Source organism: Anabas testudineus, chromosome 12, assembly GCF_900324465.2.
Source record: "Anabas testudineus chromosome 12, fAnaTes1.2, whole genome shotgun sequence".
Taxonomy (NCBI): Eukaryota; Metazoa; Chordata; class Actinopteri; order Anabantiformes; family Anabantidae; genus Anabas; species Anabas testudineus.
In genome coordinates this window covers 12,935,537-12,953,475 of record NC_046621.1, presented here as the reverse complement: position 1 = coordinate 12,953,475, position 17,939 = coordinate 12,935,537, and the positions used below count along the sequence as shown (strand labels likewise).

General features: G+C 43.9%; 1 protein-coding gene across 3 annotated transcripts in view; it reads left to right on the top strand.

Annotated features, from left to right (window-relative positions):
• The window catches only part of LOC113158655 (T-lymphoma invasion and metastasis-inducing protein 2-like), a 96,570-nt gene that overhangs the window by 41,607 nt on the left and 37,024 nt on the right, over positions 1-17,939 (top strand). The window contains exons 1-3 of one of the 3 annotated variants that reach the window (XM_026354719.2): positions 9,719-9,829; positions 13,202-13,300; positions 14,084-15,265. In XM_026354719.2, coding sequence (XP_026210504.1) covers positions 14,090-15,265 — 1,176 coding nt within the window. In that variant the 5' untranslated portion in view covers positions 9,719-9,829; positions 13,202-13,300; positions 14,084-14,089. Of the gene's footprint in view, positions 1-9,718; positions 9,830-13,201; positions 13,301-14,083; positions 15,266-17,939 lie in introns of those variants that run through there. The other 2 variants (XM_026354718.1, XM_026354720.1) reach the window with 2 other exon arrangements.

Below are 17,939 nucleotides of genomic sequence, written 5' to 3'. Positions count from 1 at the left end.
GAGTTCACCATGCTGCTGGAAACACATCAGGTGTTTGTGTGTACAAGAAATACTAGAGACTATTAATGGTATTTGACATTCAACTGTCATTGGAGAAACTGACTCCTAATTTGTCTGCAGCTCGATCGTAATATTATTAAAGGTGCTGGAGCCAGGAACTTGAAACACTTGGTTTATTGACTCCTTCTGATCTGGTATTGGCGCCTCGCTCCAAATCACTACTATTTTGTTCCAAGAAATGTTATGAAATCAGTTTAAAGAGGTTGCTGCACAGTGACCAGGCCACTCTCTGTGTCCTTGTCATGAGTCTTTATGCTGTGGCTGAGATGGTAGCTAGTATAGGTTGTCTCCCTGAGCCCCTGAAATCGCCCTGGTGGTTTGGCCCACTCAACAGGACAATTGTTGACTTTTCCAGATGGATCTCCCTGGATATGGATAATGTGCGAGTGTGTACCGTCTACAGCTTACTGTCTCTCTGTGGTAGAAGGGGAAGAACTGACTCACAACTACAAGGCATGTGCATGTCCTGTGTGCAACACAGCTGGTGTGTGTGAGTATGTGGAAAAAAAAAATCACTTCTGAATTATGTGCGGCCGCTGCAGCCCACGTGTTGCTTTTCTGTTTGAATTCTTTCTACCTGATTAACAATATGTTATGTGTTAAATGGCATAACTCTCAGAGCTTTCATGATCCTTGATGGCTCTGACAGGGTGAACGTTTTGATCTCCATCTCCTGTGCTGGCAGGAACCCTTCTTTGAGCATATCAAAGACAAACAACTCCTCTTTTAGAGATGTCGCATTTCCTACATCCAGCAACCTTTTTATATCCTCGTTGATATTCGTCTTGCATGTGACCAGATCTGGTGTAAAGTGAATGTGTACAGCAGTGAAGTCATTCATTATAAATCATTTCCCCTTTGGAGGGTGAAATCATTTATTCACAGTCTCATGAGGTTAGTGATCCAAGGAGCACGCCCTGACTGGTGACTAATAGGTGGCTGATGTTGTGTCACTCATCCCACTAACATGCACTGGATACACTTTGGTGTTACCGCAATCCATCTCCTCCCTCAACAACTCTCAGAAAGCTTCATTTCCCTGATTTTTGCCTCAGGTGTCTGTGCTCTGGCTTGGATACAGTGTGACAGTTTTCATCAGAGTTTCTTCCTGGCACAACTTAACTGCTTAACTGTAACAGAAGGACTTAAAAACTGATGTTTTTTTTATAATTATTTAGAAAATTGTCTCTCTGGGCACTCATCTTGCTCCTTAGTAGTAATTCTGTGTGAGTGCATGTGGGTTTGTCTCCAGCAGCAGCCCTGTGGTCTACTAATGCAGAGAAATCAGCCTCAATGGAAACTTCATGGTTGCCTCTGTAGTACCAATAACAATATTCTGCAGTGCACAGGCCCATAATGGCATGTTCAATCCCACCAATGTGTCGCCCATTGTTAGTTGTATGTACGAGGGGAATGAGTTTTATTACAGGTCAACCATTATAGACTTTGTGGACTGGTGTGTGCGCAACCACCTGTGCTTAAACACCCAGAAAATGGAAGAGATGGTGATTGACTTCCGGAGAAAGACACTACCACACACAGCGGTGAACATCCAGGGCTCAGACATAGAGCTGGTGGTTCCAGGGTACCAGGGTGTTCACCTAAATAAAAAACTTGGCCTGTTCCAACATCACTATACAAGATGAGCATGCCCTCCAACACTTAATTGGCTCTTAAGTGTGACCTAAGAAAAAGGTTAGTCAGCAGGCAGCTTTTCTGAAACGATGGTGAATGTGTGTGTAAGTAAGACAAATAAAAAATGTACCAGTTCAGCATCATCTTCTATATGCTGTGTGCAGAGCCACTTTGATCTTTTGTAACAAAACAGACTCCACAGACAAGTCAGATCAGGTTAAACCACCTCTGTGGTCATTAAAGGGGGTTGTACTGTGCGACTATTGGCATTATGCATCGTCAGAACACCCAGTCTCTTTTCTTTTGGGTTATTATCCAGCCTGGGTGGTAGCACTTTCTCTTGATCATTCAGGAGTCACATGCACGTGTGCATTTCTGTTTTTTCCTTCCCCCCCCATCATCTATGTCCTTTTGTGTTAATACCTTCCTCTCAGTGGGTGCAACAGTTGCTGCATCTCCACCCTCAATAAGAAGAGAAACAGTGGACAGTTTGTAGTCACCCGTTTGCCTCAAGGGTTAAGTATCCATCTCCATTCCTTCTAACTCCACCCTTACTTAGGAGGAGAAGGCAGTGAATAAATACCACCCTTGTCCTCTCATAATGGAACAGCTTGACCTTCTTTGACCTCTGCTGGTCAGAACATCTGCCCGTCCATTCCTCTAGCCTGTCCTGTGGGACATCACTGCACTGTCACATCTTCTCGTGAGATGTAATTCATTTGCTTGGGGAATTTAATTTCCAGAATAAAAATGGGGCATCATTTTTCAGAGTCACAAAAGACAGACTGTCAGCTGGAATATGCTGCTGATTTACTGCCTATAATCGTGTAAAAGTGCTTGTTTCTTCCTGAGCACTGTGCACGACGACTACAAAATGAGCATAGTCCTCATTGGCATTCTTAAACCTCGCTATATGGATGGGATAATAATGAGTTTGGCAGGGGCCTTAATTTATTCATGTTGGTAAAAGTGGTGCATATGTGACACAGCTGTTTCGCTTAGCCGAATCGCGCCGTGTCCTCAGACAAGGTGCAATTTGTTGCCTGCGTTGGCTTGCTGCTGTGTTTCACTCTTTATGAGCCACATTCTTTAGTGAAAAGGCTTTGCAGGACACGACAAAGGAGTTTGTTTGTCTGTGACTTTTCTGCAAAAACAAAATTAGCTCACACGGTCCTGCAATCGCGTGACTAGAGAAACTGGTTTGTGTGTTTTCCGGCAGCCAGCTCGGGTCAGTCTTTGTTGCAGCATTTATTTATCTTTGCTAGTTAAAGTGCCACTTGAGTGCTTTGTCATGGCACCTGTTCCGGATTAAAGGTCGATAACGGCACCCAGCTAATTTCTTGTGATATTTCTACTACTACTACTTCTTACATACACATGGTAACATGCATGTTCACGTATTACCAATCAAAATGTTTAGGCCAATTAACAAATGTCGTGTTTCCCCCTCTGCGCGTTTTAGTGGACAGAATCTAGGTCATGTTCATTGTCTGTGGGGAAAGAAGACACAAAAGTTGACACAGTCACCTCAGGTGTTAAACCTGTTTGTGGGTGTTTCTGTGTGGACTTCTTTCTCACACTTTACAAACATGCACACTTCGCTGCTCGCCGCTGCTCGAAACCAACGTTCACTCCTGGTTTTTTATTAGGTGTGGTGGGTTATTGGGATGAGTAATGAAATTAAGTCTGTCACAATTGTTGTGATTAGCTTTAATTGAATGACACAATTATCCAAATAACGGCTTATGACTATGTGCCCAGTTCTTTGCTTGCGTGCGTGCGCGCTCATAGTTGCTTGCCTGTACGTCGTTTGCAGATATTTATGAGACTGCTGCATATACAGAGTTAACCTCAGACATCCAGACTGTGTTCATGAGTACAATTTCTGTGTGTGTGTGCCTGGCTCCTCACCATCTGCCTCATCGATCCATCACCATCAGGATGCTGTATAGTCAGTCCAGCTCAGATTTCTTTTGTCTTATTTAGTCTGCTTGGTTACAAATACTATATATTATGGCCAACTGGGCTTCACACTGCAGTAAAATGTAATTGTTCTGGTTAAGGATAAAAGGAGCAACACTGTATCTGATTTCCTGAAAAAGTATGATTACACTAAGCTGTTCTTCTTTCATAACCTGTTTATTGCTTGGGGAAATTTACCCATCTCTGATCTGGGCCCAGCTGAACAAAGAATATTATTCTCCCTCCTCTGTTGGGAGCCAGTAGCTGTGAGCAGCCTTACGTCAGAGGATAGTTACTTCATGAGAAGATTTACAGAGCGTGTCTCGGAAGTGACATGGAAGTGGGACGTGTCCTTATTAGACACCAGTGTTTAAGGACATTTATATGCTGGATGTGCACAAGCGTGCATACATAAAAGCTCAGCAGGACACATGTAAACAGAATTGATTTCATCTGATGGATGGTTTACTTCGCCGACCAAACTGTGGTCCTGTGTTTACAGGGCTCTGATGTAGGTCCACAACCTGATGCTGACAACCCCACCACTTTATCCTACCATCTACAGCTGACTGCCCGGCTCCACTTAGCTGAGCTAGACACCAGGATATATGCTTGTATCACACAGTCTCAGCAGTGTGGTGAGAATACTAAAGCCTATGTGGTGAATCATCACAGTCGTTTTCATTTTGAACCTAAATTACAGTCCAGCTTTGTCTCATGTGGATTTGATGTTGTCTGGATTTGCTTATACACGAAAGGGTCACCCCTAACGAGAAATGCAGTCCTGATATTTGTTTAAGTTAATCCTCTATTATGCCAGAGAAGGATTATCCTGCTTATTTGTAGTTAAAGCATTTCTTTAAGTGTCAGGGCTTTTGAAACAAGCCCGACGACAACTGGTGAATTAAGAGCAGATCTCGGCATGAAAAAAGTTGATTGGCACTGAATCATGTCATGGTAAAAGGCACATTTTTTTGCACTGTATTGAGCGACAGTGCAGTTCTCCCCGGCTGACCTCTGAGCACTTAACAGAAGCAATCTTTTGGTCGCGTCACTGTGGTAAAAGAAAAGCTTTAATGCACATTAATTGCCTCAGGTAATGGCCTCTAATGGTTAGCTGAGCATCTATCTATCTTAACCTTGATCACAGTGAGCAAACCAACCAGACAAGCCCCGACTAGTCTAACCACCTAATAGATTTAAAGCGTCTTCATTGCTTTCACCTGTCAGTTTGTCACTTTTAAGGCAATAAACGGTGATGGTAATGCTGAGTTGGCAGCAACAGCGACTGTCATTGCTTAATTTATTATGATATTCATGGGTTGGTTTTCCAGGCCACTTACTTGTGTTACCAGTCAGATGGCCCCGTAACCAGGTTAGGTTGATGGATTTGATCAAAAGGGGGTTGAATGATTCATGTTCTGTTTGGCCTGACTGTGATCTACACTTTGGCCCTTAATTGACCATAAAAGGAGAGACACTGCCAGTTGGAGCGCGAGTTTCACTGTGAACATATGGCTCGCCTTGGCATGAGGAGATAACATTCGAATTACCATACCCATTAGTGTCAACCTGTCTTCTGTCCTTCTGATCTTAAATCACAAGTTACTGATGTGTTAGCTTGCACAATGCGCACACATTTCTGAATCGAGATTTATTCTTGTCGTGGGCAAATATGACTCTGTGGCTGCGAGTGGTGCTCTACACCCACAGTGGAGGAGGCCGCGAGGGTATGCTCCCTCTGGCGTCGGAGCTCCTGAAGAATGCAGAGAAGGGGTTAATGCGTGTCTGTCACAGTGATGGATGGCACTAGGAGACGGTCAAACACACACACGCACTCTCACTCACTTACTCACTCATGCATATCTATACCCACGGAGCATCTGGACTGTTTGGCCCTACCCTGCAGCAGATATATGCCAGCCTAGCAGGTGTGTGTGTGTGTGTGGTTTGTGTGTTTGCTGGGACAAAGCCAGACTTGGTTGTTTGCCCTACTACCCCAGATAGCGCTGTATTCACCAGCCGCATGTCATTTTGTTTTGAAGGCACAGCTTTTATCATGCTAGTTCACGTCTGGGGCACTTCGAGAGGGTCACTTTGTTCTTTTCAACTCGCAGATGAATTGATTTCACGCACCACACTAGGTTTTTCTTTCTTCTTGACGCTGCATGTGCATGTTTGTGGTTGTGAATGCACGTGTCTACCTGCTCGCTAATCCCCGGTACCTCATTGTTTTTCCAAAACCTCTGGTGTTTCTGCGTGACCTCTAGCAGCTGGCCCTGTGTGACTGATATTGTACTGCAGTGGTCAATGATCACTGATGGATCACCTAAGGGAGTCTGGAGTGCGTCTCACATGACTGCTGCAGTACACTACAGTGGCTTTTGCTATGGTAATGAGTGAGTAAGTCGCGGGCTGATCTTATTAATCACCAGAGCTCACACCACGTACCGTGTGACAGATTATCCTGCACCACACAAAGGACAGCTGCAGTCAATTCCAGTGGAGATAATACAGTTTGCGAATGGGTTTAATGCGGGTTTATTATGCAATCGCACACTCTCATGGACAAAATAGTCAAAGTTACTGTTGCAAAAAGTTGAGGAGGAAGACATTTTGTTTTTATTTGATGTTCCCTCAGATTAAAAATAACCTTCCTGAAGGTTGTTAACTATCACATTGTTCTTTTCCCTTTTCTCTATCTTAAAGGTGCTTTACTTTTCCTAGATCTTGATGGTGGGGAGATACTTAAGTAGGTTTCTTTGTCCTTTGTACAAAGGAGGTGTACCTCCCATCTTTCTGGGCAGGGCTGGGTGTGCCTTTTATCCCAGCCTCTGGGTCTCTTATCTGATCATGTGGCTGCTAAAGCCTCTAGTTCCACATGTTTCATATGCTCAGCCCGTTACTTGTAACATAACCTTTAAATAAATAGTTGGAATATCAGTCAATCTAGAAGTCAGATGCTGCAGCTCTGGAAGAAGTTCAAGCACATGCTGCTGGTGTGCATCTTTCTTCTCTGCAGATTTAACCCTCAAAATGACCTTCCTCCGCCCATTAAGCTGCTTAATTAGCAGTGAAGCTGATGGAAAGCTGATTTGCACCTGCAGTTTTCCAGCTGTTTGCTGGATCACGCACATGCACTCAGCCTTTTTTTTATACGAGGTCTGCCAGTTCCCGCCCTCTGCCATTCAAAACATGCAGATATAAAAGTTCACATACATTTAAACACATATAAGGCAGCAGATATTGACAACCCCTCTGCAAACGAAGTATCAAGAGATGTTTACACCACATTGGTCTTTTTGGATTTCAGAACCGTGTGGTGTTGTCCTCCTGCGAGCACACAGGCACACACAGACGCACATCACCTCTGTTTTGTTAGCAGTCTACATGTGGCGACGTTTCCTTGTTAATTCAGAGTCGGTGTTGGAATCTGTGTTGTGGGCCGTCTCATCTGACAGGGGGGGCCCCAATCTGTAGAAAATGAACCGAGCTGACGGCAGGGGAGGGATGAAGACGCAGAGAGGGAGCAATATAGGATAGTCTGTGGAAGGGATAACCTTTAAATGACCTGAATGTTACACAGAGACATTTATTTCTCAGATTTTACTCTTCATATGTAGACGTTGGAGTGTTATTTTGGAAAACTAAATGTTGATCACTGTCTAATAAGCAAACCTTTATATAGATTTATTTGGGTTCCCCCATAAGATGAGCTCCCGAAGCTGAATTGTTAAAAGGTGAAGTGGATTTAGTGATAAACCAAGCACCAAACAAAAGACTTGACCTTTCACCCCAACGTAAAGCATCCCAGCTTGAGTAAATTCCACCAGTCTACTCCCCCAGTTCCTCTGCCCTCTAGTCATAATCTCAGATGCAATTTTTAAGACGCCAGCTATTTTAAATCCATATTTCTGGTTGAGGCAGTCTACTAATCTCTGCTAAAATGAGCAATTAATATCAATTTATTTCTATGCAGTGTAGTTTTTGTTCACAAATTGCCACAGACTGCAGTCCCCAGTGAGCAGGATAATCAGTTGCATCACACATAAACGGCCTCCAGCCTCGAGAGCGGCTCCATCATGCTGTTTAGAAAGGAGACAAGAAATATTAGCATCCTGACTAAAAACTCATATTTTCCCGTCTGACTCTCCCCCGACTCACTTCTTCCACCCAATTCGTCAGCTCGGCAACACGAGCATCGCTCGACCCGTGTGAGTTTTATATTTATTTATTTTTTTTAGAGACTGACTATTACAAGAATCTGTGTGAGATAAAAAGTGACATAGTTTATTTATTATGCACAGAAATCACATTTAATGTAGTAAAGTTATTATGTGCCTCCCTCAGTTTTACACATGAGTGGAATGCATCCATCTGAGGCGCTTGACTTACTGAATACCTATGGCGTTGTGCAGTATACTCTATGTACTGGATATATCCCTGTATTTCCTCTACTGCACTTGATTACTCTAAACTAAGCTAACACATACATGGACAGAGTGGGATGTATGTGTATGTTTTCATTATCATGTTGCAGTGCAGTGTGACCTCTAGCTTCCATTACCAGGTACGGTATGAATTCAGCATTTCAGCAGTTTGAGGCATGTGAATGCAAATTATATTGAGATGTGTGCACGAGTCAGTTGCCCAGAGCCTTGATATAAGGGGATTTAATTTGGCTCTGGAGAGCTGGGGCCTTAATTGATCGTAATTAGGGGTCAGACTTTTTGGCCGGGTGGAATTAGACCCAGCACCTGCTCTGTATGAATATGCATTGCAGTGGTCTGCCCTGCCTTCTCCTCCATACTCATTGCCTCACTCTTTTCATGCCTCTCAGTCTCTCTAAGCATGTTGTTCACCAGTGTTTTAGCTGCCTCCATCTATAGCTGGACAAAGAGCTTTGAGAGGAGCCCAGACTAGGCCATGAGGACCATTGTGTTGTTAACAATGTTGTTTAGCCTTGGTGTACGCTGCTGATATTGTGTCCTGGAGCTGATGTCTCTGTGTCGAGCAGCAGGCTGATTTCTAAAGAGGAACCCAATTAAATGTTCTAGTTACACGGGCCATGTTGTTTTTAGTTTTGTTGAGAGCTGGGACATGTTGCTGAACAATAATAACATTCAGTTACTCTGGAGTAGCATTTAGAACAGTCTGGCACGGTCTGTCCACTTCTCGTCCTGCGTTGTGTTCAAGTGTGGCTTTGTGAATGGGTCCAGTTTGACTGTGCGACCACAGTTATGCGGACCATAGACAAATAGAGGCATGTGTGTGTTTTTAGATCGACGGCGGTCTCAAGTGTGTCTCCGTTTGGGTAAGGCTTAGTCACAACACTTCGAGTAGATTTCAGAATTTCTAATTCCAGGACAGGTTTTGACTCATTTTCTTGCATTTTAATTAGCCTCTCCTCAAAATGAGATGCACATTTGCCCCCTCTGGCACCCTTCCCTTTTGGCCTTGCTCTTTTTCACACCAAACCTCTTGTCTTCACTCTCTGGACTTTTTTCTTATTCTTAAGTCATGCATACACACTTATATATGTGTTTATAGAAAACACACTTTTCTGTTTTCCTAAAGCCGGCAGCCTCCAGGGCTTCCTCCTGGGGTCATTATGGTATTTAGGGTCAGACAAGAGCTCCAGTCATTGCCCACTCCCCAGTGCCTCCCAGGCAGCGCTGCAGCCATTATACACCAGCTTGTCTCGCCCAATCGCCTCAGAGAGCTGTGGAAAACCGCCTTGGCTCTAACAAGCCCTGCATCCTCCTCCTAGCCAACGGAAAAGCAGGATATAGGAAAAACAACCCAGTGGAGGAGTGGAGCCTTTTTTTTTTTTTCAGAGGGGACTTGAAATGGATGAGAGCTATAAAACATCCTTGCTGCTCTTTGTCAGAGAGCCCTGATTTTGAGAAGTATTCACTTTTTCCCTCCCTGCTCTCTGGCTTTTTTCCTCTTGGTGCTTCGTTACCCAGGGTTACCCCGGGAGGATTGTGATTTGCTACTGCTTCGAAGCCGGGAGGGAGTTTCCATGTGTCCTCCAGTGTGACTGGGTGTGTAAGACACATGCGTTGTGCGTATGTTGCTTTTAGATTCATCAAGCCTTCACAAGGAGAACCCAGATTTCTCCTTTGCAAGCTCTTCAAAGTGCTTTTAGATTAAAGCTGGAGCCGCAGAGGTAAGGGATGTTATGGGATCTGTTTTATCTCCTGTCTCTTTGTTTTTCCTATTTAGTGGATTAAGATGAGGCGAAGGTGAAGAGGCTACATTGTGCTTCTTACTGTCCAGATGCACAGGTGTTGGTTTTGCATATGTGAGTCTGGTTTAGTTTCCACCTGTATCTGTTAGATAGGCGTGTGTGCTATAGTTTATATCTTTGCCTATATAAACCTTGAGCACATGGCCTTGTAAATGAAGCAAAGTGTACAGCAAAGTGACCTTTCACAAACTCAGACGTTGTCACTTTTTATATCAGGAGTTGTCAGCATTTTATGCTTGACTCGTGTTCACTCCTGAGAATGCTGCAACTGAGTTTCAAATTATTCGAACTTCGTGCCCCCGTGGTAAAGTTTCCGGAGACTTGGTCCGTCTGTGCACATTGTATGTAAGTGTTTGAGAGCATTTTACTTTCTTGGCATTACTCTGAAATGGCCGTGGCATACATGTATAAATCTTTCAGTGGGCTGCCATGTCGCTTTTGGAGAAGAGCCAGGCACAGAGTTTCTAAATGTATAATGAAAAAGTCTGAAAGACACATAACAAGCACTTTGATGGATGTTTGGTGGCTTTGGCTGAATCCACCACACAGTATTATGGGCTCTTAGTGAGTGATTCATAGATAGACATTTCTCCTCATAAGCAAACAACCGCAGGATACATTAAATCTGGTTCATATGACAAAAACTCAGCAGGAGACAACCCGATCTTTGGCTCCAACATGCCGGTTTTCTCTTCTTCTTCACTTCCTGTTGTTGTTTTTGTACTGAAGGAACGTCTGCGTTATTTTGCTTAAGTTAAAAGTGAATTTGAGCCGTTTCTTAAATGAGCGACGCTTCAAGCGCACTGTTCCTTTAAGAGCTCAGTCACAGAGCCTGAGCCAGAGGAAAGTGATAAGAGACAAGTCTCATGGGCTGTGATTTGACAGGAGGAAGGCAGTGCGATTGTGTTAACAGTTTCTGCCAATAACAAATGACCTCATAGCTTCTAGTTTGCAGCCTACTAATGAGAAGAACATGAAACCTTGTTGGTACCATATATGTGTGAGATTAAGTTTATTTGTAATTTGCATTGCTTTTATTAGAACCACATTTTAACTACATAGAGCCACATGGTTTACACATATTTAGCATTAGTGCCCTACTAAATGTACTCCATCGCCATGGTTTTATTGCAGAGTAGGTTTTAAAAAAAAACAAACAAACAAAAAAAACTGCACTAACGGCATCATGGTTACTTAGTTCTCTGGGGAATTGTCCTGTGTCTCACACTGCTGTGTCAATAGTTTATTCCTCCTGCTTTGTTTCACAAGTTTAGATTCAAGGACACGAGGGTCAGGATTTAAAGTGTAGTTTTCTTGACCACAGAGAGGTTGGAGCTCCTGTCCCACAGATGCACAGTGATCCTCTTCCCACTTCATGTACCTGGTGTGTTTACACCATGTCGAGGTGTGGCAAATTCCTCACCGTTATCCGGGCCCAAGACACACACAGTGCCAGACTAAACATGGAGCTTACGTGGGAGTCACCCAGGGGCAGCCTGAGAAGAATGCCAGGTCATGGGGTGTGTCAAGGAGCGATGGGGTGGCAGTGGTCTCTTGGCCTCTGAGCAGATGGCCTGTAGGAAGCCTATTGACAAGAACAGAGGATTGAAGGGGAAGAGAGAGGGAGGGTTCAGACTGGGTTTGCAGCTAAAAGGAAGACTTGTCTTGTTTTTTCCCCTGCAAACAGTCACAATACTCCAGTTCAAGTTGCAGCAGGCGGCGAACGTGCACGTGCGTCTGTAGGCTTGTGTGTTGGCACGCATTGAGCCTTTCATACCCACAGCCCTGCTCTGCGTGGATAAACTTAGCAAGAAAGCGTTAGTAGTAGCGTTAAAAGAAAGCAGTCTTTGTGACAAGGTTGACAACCGGCTTTATACTGACTGCTGGCGTCAGCTGCTCTCTCGGTTTTTACCCCAGAAAGATCATTGTTTGGTTTCACTCCATTCACGTGGAAGAACCTCAAATTAGTGTACCTTCACTGTTTAATGCAGGACAAACATATTTCACTTTCACTTTCAGTATTAGTGCTGTCTACTCCTCCTTGGCTCAACTTCAGAGTGATTACAAAAGAAGCAAATGTTTGGTTAAACCTGATCAGCAGACAGTTCAAGTTGATTAGCTGCACTCTGAAGTGCCACATTTTCCCACTGATTCTAAAGAGATTAAAGAAGGAGCAAACATTTCCTAGTGTTTTCATTCCCGCTGACTTCAGGATCTAGTGCCCCATGTGGCCCAACTCCCCAGGAGTTTCCTTCCCATTCTCTTGTTTTAAACGCACTCTATTACCAGATACCGTTTGCTCAGTCACCCAACACTTTTTAATCTCACCTCACAGTCAAGGTGCATCCAAGCAGGAGCAGATAAACTCTTAATGCTGCAGATCACTTAATCCTGAAGGTTAAGGCGTTTGGCACCAGGATGTTTACACTGTAGCCTTACACATGCTGTACGTGTGCTGTGAGACTTAGTGGAGCTAGCACTATTTGAAAACCGTCTGTAAAGTGGGTTATATTACACATAACGCGTAAGACGGAGTCACACCGCCTCTCAGACGATACCCGGTGCCTCCTCAAAGAGCACTCCTCAGCCTTTTCTGGTTTTGGATCCTGCCCCTGGACAAATTTGGCGGTGACGAATGAAAAAAAGGAACAAGCTACGATTCCAAGGTTTAAAAATAAACAGACGGGTAAACTGTAGCTGGCTTTCAAATGTGTTCCCAACCCTGATCAAAGACGACGTCATTTACTTGTGGGGAGATGGAAAAATGCGACTAATGTTTGCTTTGGATGCCTCATTGTGGAGTGTTGAGATTTAGGGGTGGGGTGGGGTGAATTTTGTAACTAGTCATACAGTAGTGCCAGGGTGGCACTGCTCTACTGTGCTGCGCTGTGTAGTACAAAGCTTGATTGATGTGATGCCACTGGAGACGCTGCTGGAGTGAAGTTTACTGGATGTGTTCAGTGCTTCAGGGCTGCGAAGTTTTTCACCCAGCATGTTTTTGTCTTTTAAAAATTGGCGGAATCAGTTTTTGCAAATCGGCCAATAAGAGCAACGCTTTTATTTCAGACACAGAGAATCTAAAACTACTCAGAGTAAGACCACCTCACACGCAGTTTCAGTACTGCACTGGCTTTTCTTTTTTAAAGCCCAGCCAGAAACGCTGTGCTCTACCAAATGCTGGGGATTAGGTCTCGTCTTTAACTGGCACACCTGTTATCAAACATGGAGCTCATTCTTCCTGTGGAAATGGTCCAAGCACTAAATCAGCTTCTCTCTCTCTGTGTGTTTCAGATGAGCCAGACATCAGAGGAAGGAGTTGATTTTTGAGAAATGAAGCGGAGAGGACTGTGTTTAGGAAGTGCTCCAATCTGACATGACACTTTGAGACAGGTGAGTTTGACAGCTCTGGTATTCATTTTAAGATACTACTACATTGGAATAGTGGTGAAATTAACATTTCACAGTGAATGAATGAAAGTGCCTTCATCTTTTATTATGTTGGTACTTTTAAAATGTTTTTTTTTTTTTTTTTTTTTTTATTATGACAGTTTTTAAAGGTGGTACAACCCATGTGCTGCGGAGGGGTCAGTTCCTAGCTTGTAATCCACTTTGCGTTTTAATGTTCAAGGCAGACTATTATGTAATCCCATCACAGACAGCTGCAGATATATCACTGTGTCCTAGCAGTTTATGTACCATAGCATCAGCTCTGTGATGAAATGTGTGGTCACAGTTCTCTGTTACTAATGTAAGAGTGTTGTGAACAGGCTGAAAGTGATTTTCCATTGTCCTGATCTCTGTCACACATAACAGCCATGGCAGCCTTAGGCCTGTTCGTCTTACTTGACTTTCCTATGGAGAGAATAGAAGGAATTATTAAAATGCTAGAGGGTAGGACTATACAGGTTAATGACCAGATATGACTGATCTGTTATATCTCTCAACACTAAAAGGCAAAAGGAAGATATTAGATCAGTTGCTTTTTCACTCTGGAAACCGCCACTGCAAATTCTAAGGAGGTAAAATGAGTATGTGTTTGTATGATATTGTTTTATGAAAGTATCGACACTATTGTTTAGGGACAATATGTTAATTTTATATGTCCCATAAGATGGTATTAGGAAACTGGTGACATTTGGGTTTAGTTTCCTTTTTCTTTTTGCTGTTTTTCAGGTAGTGATGGGGAATTCAGAGAGCCAGTACAGCATCCAGGGCCACAAAGGCACCAGCTTTGTCTTACCTGGGAAACAGAAACCATATTCACTGAAGCTCCACTCAGCCAAAGACAATGTTTTGTCACCTCATACGTGGTGGAAAAGTGCTCCAGTAGGCTCAGGGTACAAGGCCAGGTGTGTTGGCCGCGGCTGTTTGTCCCCTCCTAAAAACCGTCAGCCTTACTCAACTCCGCACTATGACTATGTCTCCAGAGGAACACGGGGCAGCCCAGGTGAGCATCGGTGGCGTCGGCCCTCTGGATGTGGTATACGAAGGCGGCATCTGTCAGATGAATATGAAGATAATCCCTATGGGGCTGAGCTCAATGGCCACACCCTGAATGGACACAGTGGTGAACATGAGGATTTAGAGGAACAAAGCAGCCCGCGAGTTGTGATCAAAAAGGATGGCAGTCTCAGGGTGGAATTCACCAACACCTCAGGAAATCCCCTCCTCCTGGATGAGGCCTCTGGCCCTGTCCAGCTCCTCAAGTTCTCTCCCAACCCACAGTCTCCCTCCACTCCCAGTCTACCTGGTTCCAGTGGTAGTAGGCAGGATGGCCACCGCAGTGGGCCCCCACCAGCTTCTACCTCCTCTACGGCCCGGACCAGCAAGGGAAGCTCTCTGAGTTCTGATGGCTCCTGGTATGACTCTCCTTGGGGGCCCAACACAGAGCTGTGTGAGCAGGACCAACCCTGCTCTGATAGCAGAACACTGGTCCACTCGTCCATCCACCAGCTTGACTCATTCACTGAACAGTGTCCCCCTGGGTCTATCACAGACCTCTACAGGGACTCCACAATGGCTGCTACTTTCCCCACAGCCAGGGACCTGTCCTCCCAGTTGCAGGAGACGCCACCAGGGCAGAGGCAGCATCGAGCCTCCTTTGCATCAGTCCTGGATGTGCCTTTGGAGGAAGAACACCCTGAGGTCCGGCATTACTCATCATACACCCTGCCCTGTCGCAGGCCCAAAGCCCACACCATGAGTGAGGACCTGGACCAGTACCCTGCCCAGGAACAGCACCAGGAACATGGTGTGCCAGATTTCATCTTCCATAAGAAAGACTCCATCAAAAACCGCATCAGACGCTTTAGTGACTGGACAGGTAGTCTCAGCCACAAGAAGAGAAAGTCGCAGGTAAGTTGGCCAGAGTGGGTTTTAAGGGCACATTTTAAACCTGTGCTCACAATATAAATGATCATTTATTATTCACAGCGTTCAAACGGGGATCTGAAGATCACGGTATTGAAAATGTTAGGTCACGTGGTTGTGGTATTTATAGTCACCCCATACCTTACAGTACAGTACATAGTTATGTTCTTCTGTAGTTCTGTAGTAATCTACCAGAGAAACAGAATCATCAGTAAGATCCTTGCAGTTTTCTGTGGGGCAAGGTTTATTATATCATGAGCCACAGTAGTTGTCCTGGCATGGGTAAGAACCAACCCCCGTCCTCAGGTCCTTAGCACCACAACACCAGCTGTCTGAGGACACGGCACAGTAGGGTGGCACAAAATGAAATTTGTAAGGCAGCCAGTGCTGGCTCTTGTTGTTTTCATGCGGATGGAACAAGGATGAGAGGTACTACCTATTACGACGTAAGACATGGATGATTCTCAGAGGACGAGAAGTCAGTGGCTAATTTGCAGATGTAGCAATGACTTTATTTTGGTGGGTATATCTGACATATTATAGTGTTCTGATTATTTGTGTTGAGTGGTTGAATAGACAGGACTTGTTGCATGTTTAACGTCTTCATCTCTTTTGTTTCCAGCCACATGTACATGTAGGGTGTGATGAATTTGATTTAACTCCTCATGGTATTAAGCGTGACTGTAATCTTAGTGGTCACTAAGAAGATAACTTTTTTTCAAAAATGTATTTAATGTTTTAAGCTAATGCTGGGTTGATGCATGCATATATGGAAATTTGAGACTGGAGCATTATGCTACAGTCTACAAGACGCTGAGCAAACAGCTGATATATACATCTAGTATTTTTTTCCCCAGTAGTAAAATGATACTTGTACCATACAGGCATGGGCCAAAGGATATGTTAGAAATAACTACAGCTTCTCTGCATGTTGCCTGCAAATGATTTCAGAAGCATACAACTTTGTCCTAGAATCAATAAGTTCTTAAAAGCTGTCAGTTGACATAAGGCATTTGTTTGAACTCGTGTCCCCTTCTGTCTTTGAGGCTTGAAAGCAATTGTTTCTGCATTAATTTGTTTAGCTTTGCCTTGTAAAAGTTTTAAGAACAGTGTTTGGGTACTGCCAAGAGAATAGCTGTAAGCCTTTGAGAGGCTCTGTTAGAGTGAAACTAAATCCTAGCTGAAGATTTAACCCCACCCCTCCTTTATGTTAATGTTAATGACTTGGGGTTGCTCTCGCTGTTGTGTGGTACAGATTTTCCGCGTTTTCTCTCGCAGTCCTTAGAGAGTAAATCTGTTAATAGGCATTCAGACGGTTGTGTCTGACAGTGAACCAAAAGAGAGGATAGAACAATCATTGTATTCACTTGGCATTTTTGTCTTTGCTCGAGTAAGAATTTGTGAGCTTCCCCTTGTGCTTAGACAGCAGATAATGCTGAGTGAAATGTATGAGATACTTTGCCTTGACACTGTCACTCAACCCTGCAGTGACATGCACCTAGTAGACAGGCAGTATTCAGTTTGAGTGTTACACCGCTTTCACTTAGCTTTAATAATGTCTGCCTCTAAATCTCCTGCCTGCCATAATGCTGTGCTAATCTACGACCATGTGTTGGTGCTTAACTGGTTTTGGGGACAGCCTAGAACCCAGAGATTTACTTCAGTCCTTTTTTCCCTTATCCAGAAATAAAGCCCATTAGATGGTTGATTTTGCCTGGAGATATCCTCAAGGAGCTTTTACATGAGGTGCTGGTAAATACCTGGTAAATAAGGTAAAGATAAATGCATATGAAGGGTAAATATTAAATTAAGCTTTACATATATTAATGGGGGAAATTCAGGCAAAAAATAAATAATGAATTCCCTGAATTCCCTGTCTCCTTTGGGAACCATTTTCTGACTTGCAAACTTTTGTGACCATTAATCTCCAGCAGCTGCTCACGGTGCCTCCTTTCAGCAGGTCAATCAAAACAGGGAGCACCTCTAGCTCTGCTCCCCCCTCCACCTGGTCTCCGGGGCTCTGTTGAGGGTTTAAAGGTCACAGCACGACCCTGATGCCAAAAACCCACGAACCTGGTTTTAATGAAAAGCAATTGGAAGAGGTTTAGGGATTAGTTAACTAAGGTCGAGCAGTGCCTGCTAAAATAAACTAGGTAAAACTGGTGAAAACCTGCCTTTTTAGTACAAATAGTACATTTTCTTACGGCTTGAATACAAAACACTATGTATATTACAGTGGCAGGTGGACATAATGAAATGAACAAAGGCTGTTCTTAAGTGAACACTGCAGGTTCACAAGGTTCACTGTTATCTAACGGCCAAACATAATTTCACAGCTGTCTTGGTTACATGATGTGAGAAGAAAATACGCCTGCAGAACCCAATGAAGGATCGCATTGCTATTATTTCCCTATACAAGCAGAGAATTTGTATACACGTTTGAGTGAAGTGAGCGACAGGAACAAACAAAGACAGAATATGAGCTCCGGCATGATGGGACAAACTGTTTCTGCATGTTGAGAGCACTCCACTCGGTTGCCAGGGGCAGAATCGATGCTGCAATCTAGACAAGTGTAGGTAGGCTGTCATTAGGCATGAAAGAGTGCAATTCCATCAAGTGTTCATTTGGGGGAATTGGGAAGCCATAGAAGACCTCAAA